Raw genomic sequence first — 13,866 nt, 5'->3', positions numbered from 1 at the left:
AATTAGCATATAGAGATATAGAATTACAGCAAATAATTAACATAAAAATTCTAATTACTCATGTGAATATATGATAATGCATCCAACTTGGATGATTCCGTCAAAGCTAATAAGAAACAAATATATGATCATCCAACTTATAATGCTGAGTGCTAATAAGTAAGAAATATCCCCGCAAGGGTTACGAAACCTGCAATTACAAAATCAACAAGTAACAAATATCCCCACAAGGATCACAATATATGTTCAAGCAACTCATCACCTGAAACTTTCCCACATAGGTTACAAAACAAGCAATTGATCACTAAAAATGTTTAAGCAATTGATATACTTCATGCTTGCCACCAATAAACCTTTATTACTAGTGTCATCTTCTTCTATAAGTAATTAGAAAAAAAAAAGTTAGTCAAAAGAAACAATTCATATAAATACAAAATTATCTCTCACACTAGTAATATGAATATGTTCTATAAATCATCTTAAAAGCTAAAATATAAGAAGATATATTCACAATAATATATTCCTAGATATGTGATGAACAAGATGAACAATTTGACAAGTCAATATGGAGATCCTCTTTTCAATATATTTTTCCCGAAATAAAAAAAGGTTTAACTTTTAGTTATAATGTTAAAAATAAAGAAAATTAATAATTTAGAAAAATTACAAAATTTAAGTACCAAAACTTCCTCCGCGTTCGGAGTCGAAGATCTTCGATAATCATCTAATACTGAGACGAACCGAGTCAGATTAGATTGCATTATGAAGGTATTGGGTTCGATGGATCGAGTTTATTTATATTTTAATTAATTTATGATGTAAGCCTTTAAGACAAGTCTAGTTATATCGTGTAAGTTCTTAAGTCAAGTTAGTTAAGTCATGTAAGCTACTAAGGCAAGTCCAATTAAGTCATGTAAGTCTCTAAGACAAGTTTTACTTTGAGTCGTATAAGTCTTTAAGGCTAGTCTGACTAGGACCTCTATATATAGAGAGACTGAGCTTTTTGGTTAATAATCCAAGCATCCAATGAAAATTTAAGAATTATATGTTAGCTTTAGACTATCGTAGGAGTAAGAGTAAGATAATCTAGAAGTAGAAGTAAATTAATCATAGAGATTTATTTTCGTAGGAATATATCTAATTTAGAACCCTAATTCTACTCTAACTCAGAGCCACCATCACCTCCATGAGCCACCATATTGTACGATTATCCACTACTACTCTTGGCCGTCTGTTACCCTCCGACGATCGCTGCAATATCAAATAATTTCACCCCGACCCTTTGATTCGCGTGAACTAAATCCATTAGAACCCTAACTTTCAAGGCTACCACCTATAAAAATATCACAATTTTTTTATGTTTAGATTGGTCCAGATCTGGTTCGTAATTGTGGTATTAAAGCCAACGTTCCTTGGATGACGGTGAACGTCTAATCCAAAGCTAATTCGTCGCAGCTATGGAGGACCAACAATTCGTCGCCATCCCCTGTGGAGGTTTCCTCACCACCACCGGCAACCGCTGACGACGAGCCACCGACGTGGGCGAAGACGTTTTTCAAAGAACTTTTTGTTGATTTGAAAGAGACTATCAATGACTCAATCCAGGCTTTAACAGAGGTCCCACTAGCCGCCCAACACCATCTAGCACTGCCAGCGTCGCCGGCCATGACAGAATCAACCCAGCCATGACTAGAAAACTCCACTAGTGAGGGAGGTGGACGAAAGCCCCAAACTGCGGCAACCACGACTCCAGTGGCGGTGGAGTCACCCTCACCATCGCAAAGCTTCCTAGATGTTGCTGCCACACAGGAGTTGCCCGTAGTAGTGGCTGCGGGGTCATCTTCCCCACCTGCGGAGGAAGCTATGGTTGAAAACTCTAGCTTTCCATCGACGGCAGTTCGGCCCCGACCTACCCAAATCGCCACATCTGGCACCTTAGGACCATCCGCATTTGAACCATGGCCTAAATTGGATGCACTAAGTCCCTGGTTCGAACCGCCCGTGGTTAGGACATGGCCCAAGCCATCTGCTACTAGGGCGGACTATGACTTGAACAAGTGGGCCCTAGAGTGAAACCCATCGTGGGGCTTTTTTTCACGTGGCAGACGAGACCCATAGGAAGATCGAGAATATGCAGTCCAAGAGTGACGAAAGGTATGCACACCACTATGGGCACCTTGGGATAAGTGGTCGGAAGCGTGGTGGATTGATACGAACCGGGTCAGATTTGATCGCATGATAAAGGCATTGGGCTCGATAGATCAAGTTTATTTATCTTTTAATTATTTTATGATGTAAACCCTTAAAGTAAGTCTAATTATATTATATAAGCCTTTAAAGCAAGTTAATTAAGTCATCTAAACTACTAAGGCAAGTCTAATTAAGTCATGTAAGCTTTTAAAACAAGTCATGCTTCGAGTTGTATAAGCTTTTAGTAGACTAGGACTCATTGTACTCGACCTCTACATATAGAAGGGCTGAGTTTCTTCCTTTGATAATCTAAACATCCAATGAAGAATTAAAAATTATGTTTTAGCCTTAGACTATCTTAGGAGAGGTGATAGCAATGAAGATGATGATCGGTGGTGGCGAGGAGAGATTTTAGAGAGTTGGGTTGAAGGTAGCTATCGACTGGGAGAGATGGAGAGGTTTGGTTATGGTGGTTTAGAGGGTTGGGTATTTATATAAGTGGTTAAACAGATATTTCTTATCCGAATTCATATCTGATAACATCATCTATACATGAATCCATATTCGGATTCGAATTTTTCGTAACAAATTATCAATATATAGATTTGGATCGGATAGGATTTTTTTATTTATATCCCTATCCGATCCAGATCGGGTAGCGGTTTTGATCGGACTTAATCTGACCTATTTTCACCCCTATCTAATGCCCTCCATCTAGCACTAAAAGCAAATTCTGATGCTACTATAGTGATTAGTATAGAAAGAATATTACAAGTCATTTGAGACATAATAGGGAACTTTAGTGTATTCATTTTCCATCAATTTAATATATTAAAAGTGTTAGGATCACATGTTTCATTTGACATATGCAAATATATCTCCAACTCTAATTTATGAGGTCTTGGTTATGGTACTAGTAGATCTTGGGAAGTCCTAAAATTCAAAAGTGATACTTGTAATAGGTCTCTTATTATTTGAAGATTGCAGCCTTGATATGTTTGATGTTATATTTGATACACTAGAACAGTGTTCTTAAGTAGCTGAGTAATCATTTGCATAGATATAGTAAAGATCATCTAATGTAACTTGAATTGAAGTGATCACATCAGTAACCTCACTTGTGGAATAAATTTGATATACGTTCCAATCTATAAGATGGGAAATGGCTTGATCCAATCTACAACAGTCTCTAGACAGATTCTAGGGTGGACCTTGCGAAGGCGATTTTGAGAGTTCTACCTGTTGGAATCTCTTGAAATTTGGGTATGTTGTCATTTTGAAGAGAGCTTTCCAATGAATCCAAGATCACAAGATTTGATCGGTTAGATCTTGAGATATGGACCGAGTAGTGGTCGCAGGTCAGAAGGGATAGACTTATGGGATGTAGCTCTTAAGTTAGGTTGTGGAGTTTTGAGACAGTAAAAAATATAGATCTACGGTGGAGGATCAATTCTACGGTGATGGATTTTGGAAGAAAGTAGCCAATGATGGTGGTTCGGCTATGTAGGGTGGTATGGAGATGGTGTATGTCGATACATAATTATAGGGAGAACGGAGAAGGTGGACCGTCTCTCAGAGTCGAGAGGCATTGGCTAGTCGAGGAGGTGGTCGGCATTGGTAGTAGTCAGCCAAGATTGGATGAAGGGAACAAGGACGAATAGGTCGGGCTAGAGGAAGGTGATAGATTTCTAATTGATAAAAAATTCTTAGCTAGGTGTGCACTACAAGTAAATAAAGAGACCACATGGTGCAATATGAAATACAATGACTAATAAATAAATATGAAGAAGCAAATAGATAACTGTCAGGGACCTAAGTGTAAATCTCTTGACTCCTTGGCCACCAAGCCAATGTGAGTCGGTCCTCCACAGCGGCTCAGTCAAGTTGAACCATATAGCTCACCACGTTTCCCTCACCTTATTCTCAAGGTGTGAAATATGAGAAATCCTCTATCATCTTCGTCTCTAGCTCTCCCTCGTAGCTTTGTCAGGTGCCTTACCAAGCCACTTGACCAAAATCTTAGAGTTGAGTCTAGACCTATGTTGATGTTTGTCATCTAGCTAGCACACAAACCGGCTCTGCAGTCTCTATCTCCTCTAAGGGCTCGGGCAAATCTGTCCCTATTATCTAATTTAGTCTGATCCTCTCCTTCAGCAATTGGTCCGATCCTCTCCATGACTTTGAATGGTCCAAAATAGTGATGTCATAGCTTCTAATTTTGTATTGGGTGCAGTGTGACTTGCCAATATGGCTCCACCCATACGAACACCATGTTGCACACCTCGAACACATCTCTAGCTCCCTCCTTGCCCACTAAGCCAATGCCTTCATATATATGTGCATGCAGTCGTCTCACTGTCTCATAACGATCCATTAATGCTAAATCAACCTCCGTTCGTTCTGATATAGCCATCAGGTCGAAAGTGCGTAGCACTAGTACTGTTAATTGTCACATTGTCTCGAAAGGTGTCATGTCGATGTTGCTGTGATAAGCAGTGTTCTAGGACCACTTCGCCCACGGTAGGGAACTCGAACTAGTGCTTTGGTCTCTCTCCAACAAAGCATCTAAGAGACCTCTCGATATCTCGATTGACTACTTCGGTTTGGCTGTCCGTCTGATGGTGGCAGCCAAACTATAGTCTTGTCGAGTCCCCTTCAATTTGAAAAATTCTATTCAAAACTCGCTAGTGCAAACACAATCTTTGTCGTAGACAATGGTATGTGGCATGCCATGAAGCTTTGCAACATCTCGCATAAATACTTTAGCCACCATTTTGGCCGAAAAAGGGTGCGCTAGGGTTGAGAAGCAGGCATATTTGTCAGCCAGTCTACTATGACAAAAATGACGGAGTACCCATGCCCTAGCGATACCCTTTATGAAATTCATAGAGATGTCCTCCCAAACACGATCTAACACAGGTAAAGGCTGAAGTAATCTAGTCGGTAATAGATCTTAGGTCCGTAAGGTACCGCAATCTAAAACTAAATATAGATTCTGACTCACAAAATTATGAAGAGCTCGAATCTAAACTTAGAATTGGGTTCCGAGGAATATTTGAGATTTTGAAAGTATCCGCAGATATTGGGGTTAAGAGTTAAGTAGCAATCCGACCGTTGGAATTAGATGCTATTTGGGGTTTTGGTAGATCAAGGATGGAGGGAATGAATCATGTTATCATTCAGATCTGGCCTATGTTCAGGTCTGAATGTATGAAAACGTGGTTCAGCTCTTGGGTAGCCTCTCACACGCTCAAAATCATCTCTAAACGGGTTCGGATCGTCCATGGTTTTTAGGTGGCCATGGCTGAGTTCTTTTCTGGGGTGGTGAAGTCGTCGGGTTGTCCTCTTGCTACCATGGACCTTATTTGCTCCATTAATGGTGGTCTGAGGTCTGACCGGCTCTGATACTAATGATAGATCCATGTTTACAAGTTACTGTAATCTAAAACTAAATATAGATTCCAACTCACAAAATTATGGAGAGCCCGAACTTAGAATTGGATTCTGAGGAATATTTGAGATTCCGAAAGTATCCGTGGATACCGGATTTAAGATCTAAGTAACGATTCGACCATTGGAATTGGATGCTATTTGGGGTTTTGGTAGATTAGAGATGGAGGGAATGGTCTACTAGAATGGATCGTGGAGGTGGTGGCCGAGTGGTGGATAAGGTGGAGCTTGGCTAGGATATGTGAAGGTGGAGTAATGGTGGCGTGTGGAAGATAGGGGTGTTGCGCAAGGCAGAGAAGAGGTGGGACCAAAGTGTGTACTTGTTGTCCCACAAAGTATGGAAGGCTTCGCTGATTAGTCTGGATGACAAAGTGTTGGCTGATCAAGGGCGCCATTTCGTCACCGTGTGTATGATGGCGAGCATCTCCCTCTTGTATATCTATAAAAGCTGAGATCTCCTCGATAAGGCCTCGCTTAAAAAGGCTATAGGTCTGCGCTCCTGCATGAGGACTGCACATATACCAATTTTCGATGCATCGCAATCGATCACGAACTCTTTAGCGAAGTCTAGAAGAGCCAGGAATTTCCCACGTTTGGATGGAGCGAGGAAGAGGTCAAATCAGATGAAGGAGATAGATTTCCAATTGATCAAAGATGATTAGCTATGTGCGCACCACAAGTATACGTAGGTGGCTACCTGTGATCTAATCGACCTAGCTTGACTAACTTTGATTTGATTGAACTTCATCACAACTAAGGACTCATAAGCAAATAAAGAGATTATAGGGTCTAATACGAAATATAATGACTAATAAGAAAATATAAAGCAATAAACAAATAGATAACTATCATGGGGCTAAGAGTAAATCCTCTGACTCCTCCTTAGGCGGCGAGCCCAATGGATCTGGTCCGTTGCAGCAGCTCAGTCAAGCTGAACCATATCAAAATTTTGGGGAACGAGAACTCAACAAGCTTTATTTTATATCTTGGATTCAGATAGATGCAATTGCCCTCATTATATTGCACTCACCCTAATATTTATCAAACTTCTCAATACTTGACACCATGCATGATGTGAACCGTTTTAAAGGGTCCGAATGAAGAAACATCAAATATAGAATTACGACTTACAAAACTAGGGCAGATTGTAACTTCTGATTTCCAAGGGAGAATTGGACGTGTAAATAGTCAAAATCTATGAGAAGAACGAAGGGAAGATGGTGGTGGTGGTTTGGTGAAAAGTGGTGATTTGGTAGATGAAAACTGGGGATAAAGGTTAAGAAGGCAGATTGTGAAAGATGCGCATATGGATACAATAGGTTGTTGTGAGGGTGAATGGACGAAGAGGGAGAAGTTAGACGAGAGAATTAAGGAAGAATAGAGGGTTGGAGGAATATAGACACTTGAGAGATAGGTTTTTTCAACCAAAATAATTCATGCATTTTTTTTAATTAGGGCTACACTCCATATATATATAGAGGTAAGTCCTAAATTGACTCATACTAGGATTTGACTTAATAGCTTACATTAGAGATAAACATAAAGTAGAGATAAACGTGACTTAGGCACTTAGCTAAATCAATTTTCCTTATCTAGCTCGGATTTATTCTTCGTTCTGCCACAAATAGAGTCTGAATTTGAGGGAGCTTCGAATATGAAAGTTCTAGATTAGGACATTGTTGATCTTCTCCAACTAATTCCATGATATTCGGATATCTGAGAAGATTTTCTAAATATTTTTCTAAAACTGCACAGAAAATTAAACTGAATATAACTAATTAAATAAACTCTAATACTTAAACTCTAACTAAACCAAATAAGTAAATAAGATAACTAGACTTGATCTGTCAAATCCAATTTCTCTATGATGTGATCCGACCTATCTTAGATTGCATCAATCCACCACGCTTTCGTCCACTTTGGCCTTAAGGTGTCCTTAGTTGTTTTCAAATCTTCGTTCGCTCTCGAACTTTCTAAAACCCAATTTACCATGTGGAAAGGGGCCCCATGGTGGTTTCTTCTCCAGGCAAGTTGATTTGAACCGTTTTAAGGGTTCGAATCAAGAAACGTCAAATATAGAATTATGACTTATGAAACTAGGGTAGATTGTAATTTTTGATTCCCAGGGTGGAATTGGACGTGTAAATATTCAAAATCTATGAGGAGAGGAAGATGATGGTAGTGGTGGTTTGGTGAGAAAGGTGATTTGGTAGATGAAAATTGGGGATAAAAGTTACGTGGTTAAGATGGCAAATTATGAAAGATGTGCATATTGATACAATGAGTTGTTGTAAGGGTGAATGGACGAAGAGGGGGAAGTAGTTGGTCTTCATTGTGTAGGGGTTGTACCAGGATGGGTGGAACAGCAATGGGTGGAGGAACCATCGGTGGAGAACTCGATTGTGGTGTAGCCGAACGATTGAGTTTTATGAGAGCCTCAATTTTTCGCTGGGGATCCTCCATGCTAAGCATAATCTGCTGCTGATTTGCTTTGATCCGCTCCAAAATTTGTTTCTTGCTGGTCATGGATTATATCCAAGAACTAATCTGCTTTGATACAAAGTTGATACGAACTGTTTTTTGGTCCGAATCAAGAAACGTCAAATCTGAAATTATGACTCACGAAACTAGGGCAAATCGTAACTTTTGATTTCCAAGGCGGAATTGGACGTGTAAATAGTCAAAATCTATGAGAAGAGAAGAACGAGGGGAAGATGATAATAGTGGTGGTTTGGTGAAAAGAGGTGATTTGGTATATTAAAACTAGGGATAAAGGTTACGTGGTTAAGATGGCAGATTGTGAAAGATGTGCATATAGATACAAGGGGTTGTTGTGAGGGTGAATGGACAAAGAGGGAGAATTAAGCTGGCTTTAGGGGAACAACTAGACGAAGGAGATCTAAAAGTTAGATGAAAGAATTGAGAGAAAATAGAGTTCTAGAGGGTTGGAGAAATATAGAGACTTGAGAGATAAGTTTCCAACTAGAATGATTCATGCATTTCTTTTTTTTAATTAGGGTTGCACTCTACATATATAGAGGCTAGTCCTAAATTGACTCATACTAGGATTTTCCTTAAGGGCTTACATTAGTGATAAACATAAAATAGAGATAAATATGACTTAGATAAATCAGTCTTCCTTATCTAGTTCGGATTAGTTTTTCGTTTTGCCACAGATAGAGTCCAAATCTAAGGGAGCTCAGAATATGGAAGTTCTATATCAGGACATCGCTGATCTTCTCTAACTGATTTTATAATATTCGGATATCTAACGAATGCCTTCTAAATATTTTTCCAAAACTGTGCAGAAGTTAACTAAATTAAACTTAGCTAATTAAGTAAACTCTAACCTATTTAGACTTTTAACTAAACTAAATAAGAAGATAAAATAACTAGACTTGATCCATTGAACTCAATGATCCTATGATGTGATCCGCTCTGACTTGTATCGCACCATTGCCCTTATGTATTATTCATGAGAAGAATTTGACTCCTCTATCAATATTCTTTTAATATTATAAATTTCTAGAAGGATTGATTGAATGTAGGATATGTAAATCTAGAAAAAAACATTAATTTCATCATTTATGACTGTCAATATCTTCTAAATTTTTTTAAACTTACACCAGTCTTGCTCAATAGATACTTTAAATGAGTATCTCTATCTGCATGAAAGCTAAACATTATTTTGTATGTGAAGGCAGAATCAAGTATATCATATGTGGAGTTCCACATAATAGAAACATCAGCATATAATCCTCTTGCTGTAATTAACTCAAGTTGCCTAGCAATAACACCATATTTTAATGAATGATTAGGAGACTTCTTCGGGTATTTTACTCAATCTAATGTTATTGATCACTCCCTCAATTTCTTTCAATTCATCTTGTACCATCAAATTAAAAACATGGGCACAACACCGCACATCAAAGAATGTTCCTTTAAAATATAATTTTCCTCTTGAATCAAAATTTGCCCTCAAGCATCTAATTGCTACATCATTACTTGAAGCACTATCTAGTGTAATAGTAGCAATTTTATCTTGACTTTTTCAATCTAAGAGGCATTCAGAAATACCATTAGAAATAACCATGCCAGTGTGAGATGACTCCAAATCAATAAAACTAATAATGTATTCTTGTAACTATTAATCAAGATCAATATAATATGTTGTCAAGCATATACGCACATATAGCTAATTGTTTGATTAGAAGTCCAATTATCACATGTCAATAAGATTTAATCATCATTTTGAAGACTCTTTTTTAACTTCTCCTTTTTAGATTCATAAACCGTTAGACATTCATTTCTTATAGTATTTCTAGAAATCCTTTCATAACAAGGATTTAATACCTTTATCAGCACATTAAACCAAAAATGTTCAACCATGCTGAAAGGATTTCATGAACAATTATCTTAGCTATGGTTTCCTTTATTTTGGCATGATCAAAGGGCGATGAAGCTGAGCTAACAATCATAGAAATCTTTAAATTCATAGCTTCACATGAAGGGAAATTGAGCATCCTTACTTTTTCCTTTGCTTTTGATATAATTGCATTCAGTCTAGTGTCTTTTTAAGGTGGAAGTGCGTCCAACCTCCCTTTAGAATATAGGTTTTGATAGTACTTACACTTATATTTAGTCACTTTTTGTTTTTTTTCCAATATCTTAACTTCGTCAAAAATTTCCCAGACCACAGAAACTGTTCTCCTCTTTTCCTACTTCATTTTCTATTTGCACTTTTTCTATCTCATTATCAGTACTTAGATCTTTATCACATTCAATTGGAGAGGCCACAAGTTGTTGAGATGAATCAAGTATACCAAACATCTACAAAAACAATGAAATTTTAAATGTATGTAGATGATATGTCTTGGAAGTCACTAAAAAGCAAATAAAATTGCCTATTAGTGTAGAAATAAAATAGACTAATCTTACAAATAAAATAAACATGAAGCATATAAAATTAGTCTATTCAAGTCAGCTATGACTTGGATTTGTGTAGGCTTTGACCTAAGAGAAGAATCTAATGTGATCAATTATGCAGGAAGGCATGAGAATTAGCTAAAGCTTTTTATATGCTTCAGTTCTTGTGCAGAAGTTTTACTGATCACAAAATTCTAACTTTAAACTTCTATGAAGACTGCTACATAGACTCACAGCTGATCAATCTTCACAATCCCATAGCATTGCCAAAATTTAGTTATATTAAGCATCAACTTATCAGACGTCTACAACTACAGCTGCAGATAGCACAAATAAACATTGCACACTGAATTCAAATAAAAATTTGAATGATATTAAACATCAACTGAAGATAGCACACACCAAACATCATAGCTATTACTGATCAATCAGACCGGGGTGTAAATTGTAAATGAGAACTATTAAGGATTAACAAGGTGATGGGACATAACTAAACTCAATAAAATTCAGTACAACATAACTAAATTCAATAAAATACCGTAATATTCAGTTAAATGGAAAATAGACAAGATAACTGTCATAGATGTAATATGTGCATTATTAGCTCTGGGTGAATGAGTAGATGAAGTCAAAAAAATAAATATAAATAAATAAATAAAAACCAAAATCATTGAAGAACCTTGAGAGCAGATTGTGATGCCCATGGCTCCACACTAAGCGATTTTGTGATGTTGAGGGGGTTTGCAGTTGAGGTTGACGGTTGTGCGACGTCTGCAAGACCGAGGGGTATGGGGGCAATGACAGCAAGATTAAGAGGGTTTGGAACTTTGGATCTTGAAGGCGACCTCAATGAGCTTGGACTTTGGAGGCGACCTTGACGTAGTGTTGGTGACGGTGGCCGTAGTGATGAGATTGAGCTTGGAGATGAGGTTGGGAGAAAACATGGGACTTTGGGTAATGGTTTTGTTAGACTAGGGTTTTACGTAAATATAAATCATACTATCTATTGGATCTAAGATCCAATGGTTCTGAACGTGTTTATATATATATATATATATATATATAGTACTGAGCCAAATCAAGCCAAGGTTGGCTTTGCTTGGCTCAATTATATTTTCGAGCCTAAAAAACATCAGAAATGAGCCGAGTACATGACCGAGCCCAAGGACTTTTTTGACAGCCGTAATTCCTTATTTGTATCATTTTGTATGTGCTACTTTGATCTTAATCAATTTTCTTGTACCATCTCATTTGAATCACTCAGCCTAGATTTGGTACCAGAAAGATGATGGGAACCAAGCTAGCATTCCTATGCTGCACTAGTCAAAGCATTTGTCTGTTCGTATCGACAGTACTATCGAGGTCACTGGCCTCTTGTGCTCATGATTGAACATGATAACCTGTAACTTACTGCTAAGGGGCTTAGTCATATAACAATGTTGTGGTCTCTCTGAAATGAAAATTGTACATATTCTGATATAACTTTAATGAGATGTCAATTCTAATATAACTGTATGGAATTTATTTTCATGCTAATTTTGTATCTCTTCTAGCAAGTACTAATATCTGATTTTATGTCTCTGGTCATTTTTTGAACATATTGTTATCTTATACTTTTAGTTTGGCTATGAGAACTCTTGAATGATTCTTAAACTTCCTGATTTCTTCAAGATTTATGAATGATTTAAAGCATGATGTGCTTATTAAACGTTATATCAACATTGCTGTTCTTATTAGTGGTTTGGATATTTCTTCACTTTTCTTTTATGTTTCATTTTCTACCATATTTTAATCTGCCATTGTGCTGAGGTACCATTTATAATGATTATTGTCTTTGCTCCTTGAATTTTCTCTTATCTAACTTATTCTGCCTGAAGTCTGGACAGTCACTGCTTGACATCTTTCCTAAATCCCTGGTTTTATAGTCATCTGTATAATTTGAACTACAAAGCTATCATTTTGCTATAAAGATGAGCTGGAGAACAAGTGGAAATCTAAGGCTAATCGTGGTGGTATGTAGGTTGACGAACCATCTCATAGATTATTGGTAAAGAAAGAAAAAGCCCATGACATGGATGTAAATGCAGTGCAGTGGAATCCCAAGGTGATCTCATTTGGCTGCAATTTAAGTCAGAATTTATTCTAACAATCTTTCTTTTCCTTTTTTGCTCGTGCATAATCATCAAATACTAATCTAATGTTATCATCAATTCTAAACCACAGGAGCCATGGCTTTTAGCATCGGCAAGTGATGATGGCACAATTAAGATATGGGAACTAGCACAAGTATCTTAATTGTAAATCAGGAAAGGTGGCTCTGCAAGGTGCGGAGAATTTGGATGCTGCAGTTATTTAAATTTTATACATCTATCCCCAGATTTTGCTTAACCATCTTAAATTTGCTATTTCGCGATCTCTTGTTTTTTTTTTCAGTGCATGAATTATAGACACAAAGTCCTAGATCCTTTTGTTATTTTATGCTGAAAATCCTGAACTTGATGGAATGAAGAGTCAAGAAAATGACGCAGCTATGTGATTTAATTTACAGCATATATTCCTTGGGAAGATGTAATAAATGTGCAAATCCTTGTGCTTCACACAAGGCTCCAACGGACGAAACTTTTTACTGCTTTCTTTATATTCTGTCCCGGGTTATGGAAGCAAACAAGTGCAAACACGGAAGCTCCTAGGAAATAGGACGGTACCTTGTAGTCGCCTTGTAACGTGGGCTATTCTATCCAAAGTAGGGGGGGGGGGGGGGAAGAGTTGGGGAAAACTTATGAACTACGTCTGTCTATAATAGTGAGATCAAATTTCCCTCTCAAGTTGATCCATTTCATCCATTGAGATCAAATTTAATTTTATATTGGATGAGATAAAATATGAACAATTAGATATACAGTATACTTTCGTTAGAGTAAAACCCGCTGTTGGCAAGCAAAAGGGCTGCATCACAAATAAACAAACGACAGCACATAACCTTATTAAATGCGCTTAGTTCTCAGAAAGGGAATCCCTGATGATTATATTTACCTAATCTCATTCTTAAGGGAAGAAAATAATCATGTTCTGTTAAATGTGAAAATTAATCTTACTTTGTGAGCTTGAACCAAGGGAAGGTCACTCCTGAGCCGGTCAAGTCCTACCTGTAGATAGAGATCATAGGTTTGAATCCTCATAAACATTGGAATTGATATTTGGTTGATTTTTTAGCAAACGGAAGCTACTAGGAAATAGGACAGACAGTACCTTGCAGTCGTCTTGTAACGTGGGCTATTCTATCCAACGTAGGGAGGGAAG

The 13,866-nt window shown here is 37.5% G+C and overlaps 1 protein-coding gene across 2 annotated transcripts in view; it reads left to right on the top strand.

The window, feature by feature from the left end:
• The window catches only part of LOC140795143 (protein CIA1), a 46,901-nt gene extending 33,721 nt beyond the window's left edge, over positions 1–13,180 (top strand). The window contains exons 9-11 of one of the 2 annotated variants that reach the window (XM_073147546.1): positions 12,587–12,670; positions 12,790–12,890; positions 13,000–13,180. In XM_073147546.1, coding sequence (XP_073003647.1) covers positions 12,587–12,670; positions 12,790–12,861 — 156 coding nt within the window. In that variant the 3' untranslated portion in view covers positions 12,862–12,890; positions 13,000–13,180. Of the gene's footprint in view, positions 1–12,586; positions 12,671–12,789 lie in introns of both variants that reach the window. The other variant, XM_073147545.1, reaches the window with a different exon arrangement.
• The last annotated feature ends 686 nt before the right edge of the window (positions 13,181–13,866 follow it).

The sequence above is a fragment of the Typha latifolia genome, chromosome 9 (assembly GCF_019914945.1).
Source record: "Typha latifolia isolate L0001 chromosome 9, TyphaL0001v2, whole genome shotgun sequence".
Classification (NCBI taxonomy): domain Eukaryota; kingdom Viridiplantae; phylum Streptophyta; class Magnoliopsida; order Poales; family Typhaceae; genus Typha; species Typha latifolia.
The sequence above is the reverse complement of the archived record's forward strand: the minus strand, read 5'-3'. Positions and strand labels throughout refer to the sequence as shown.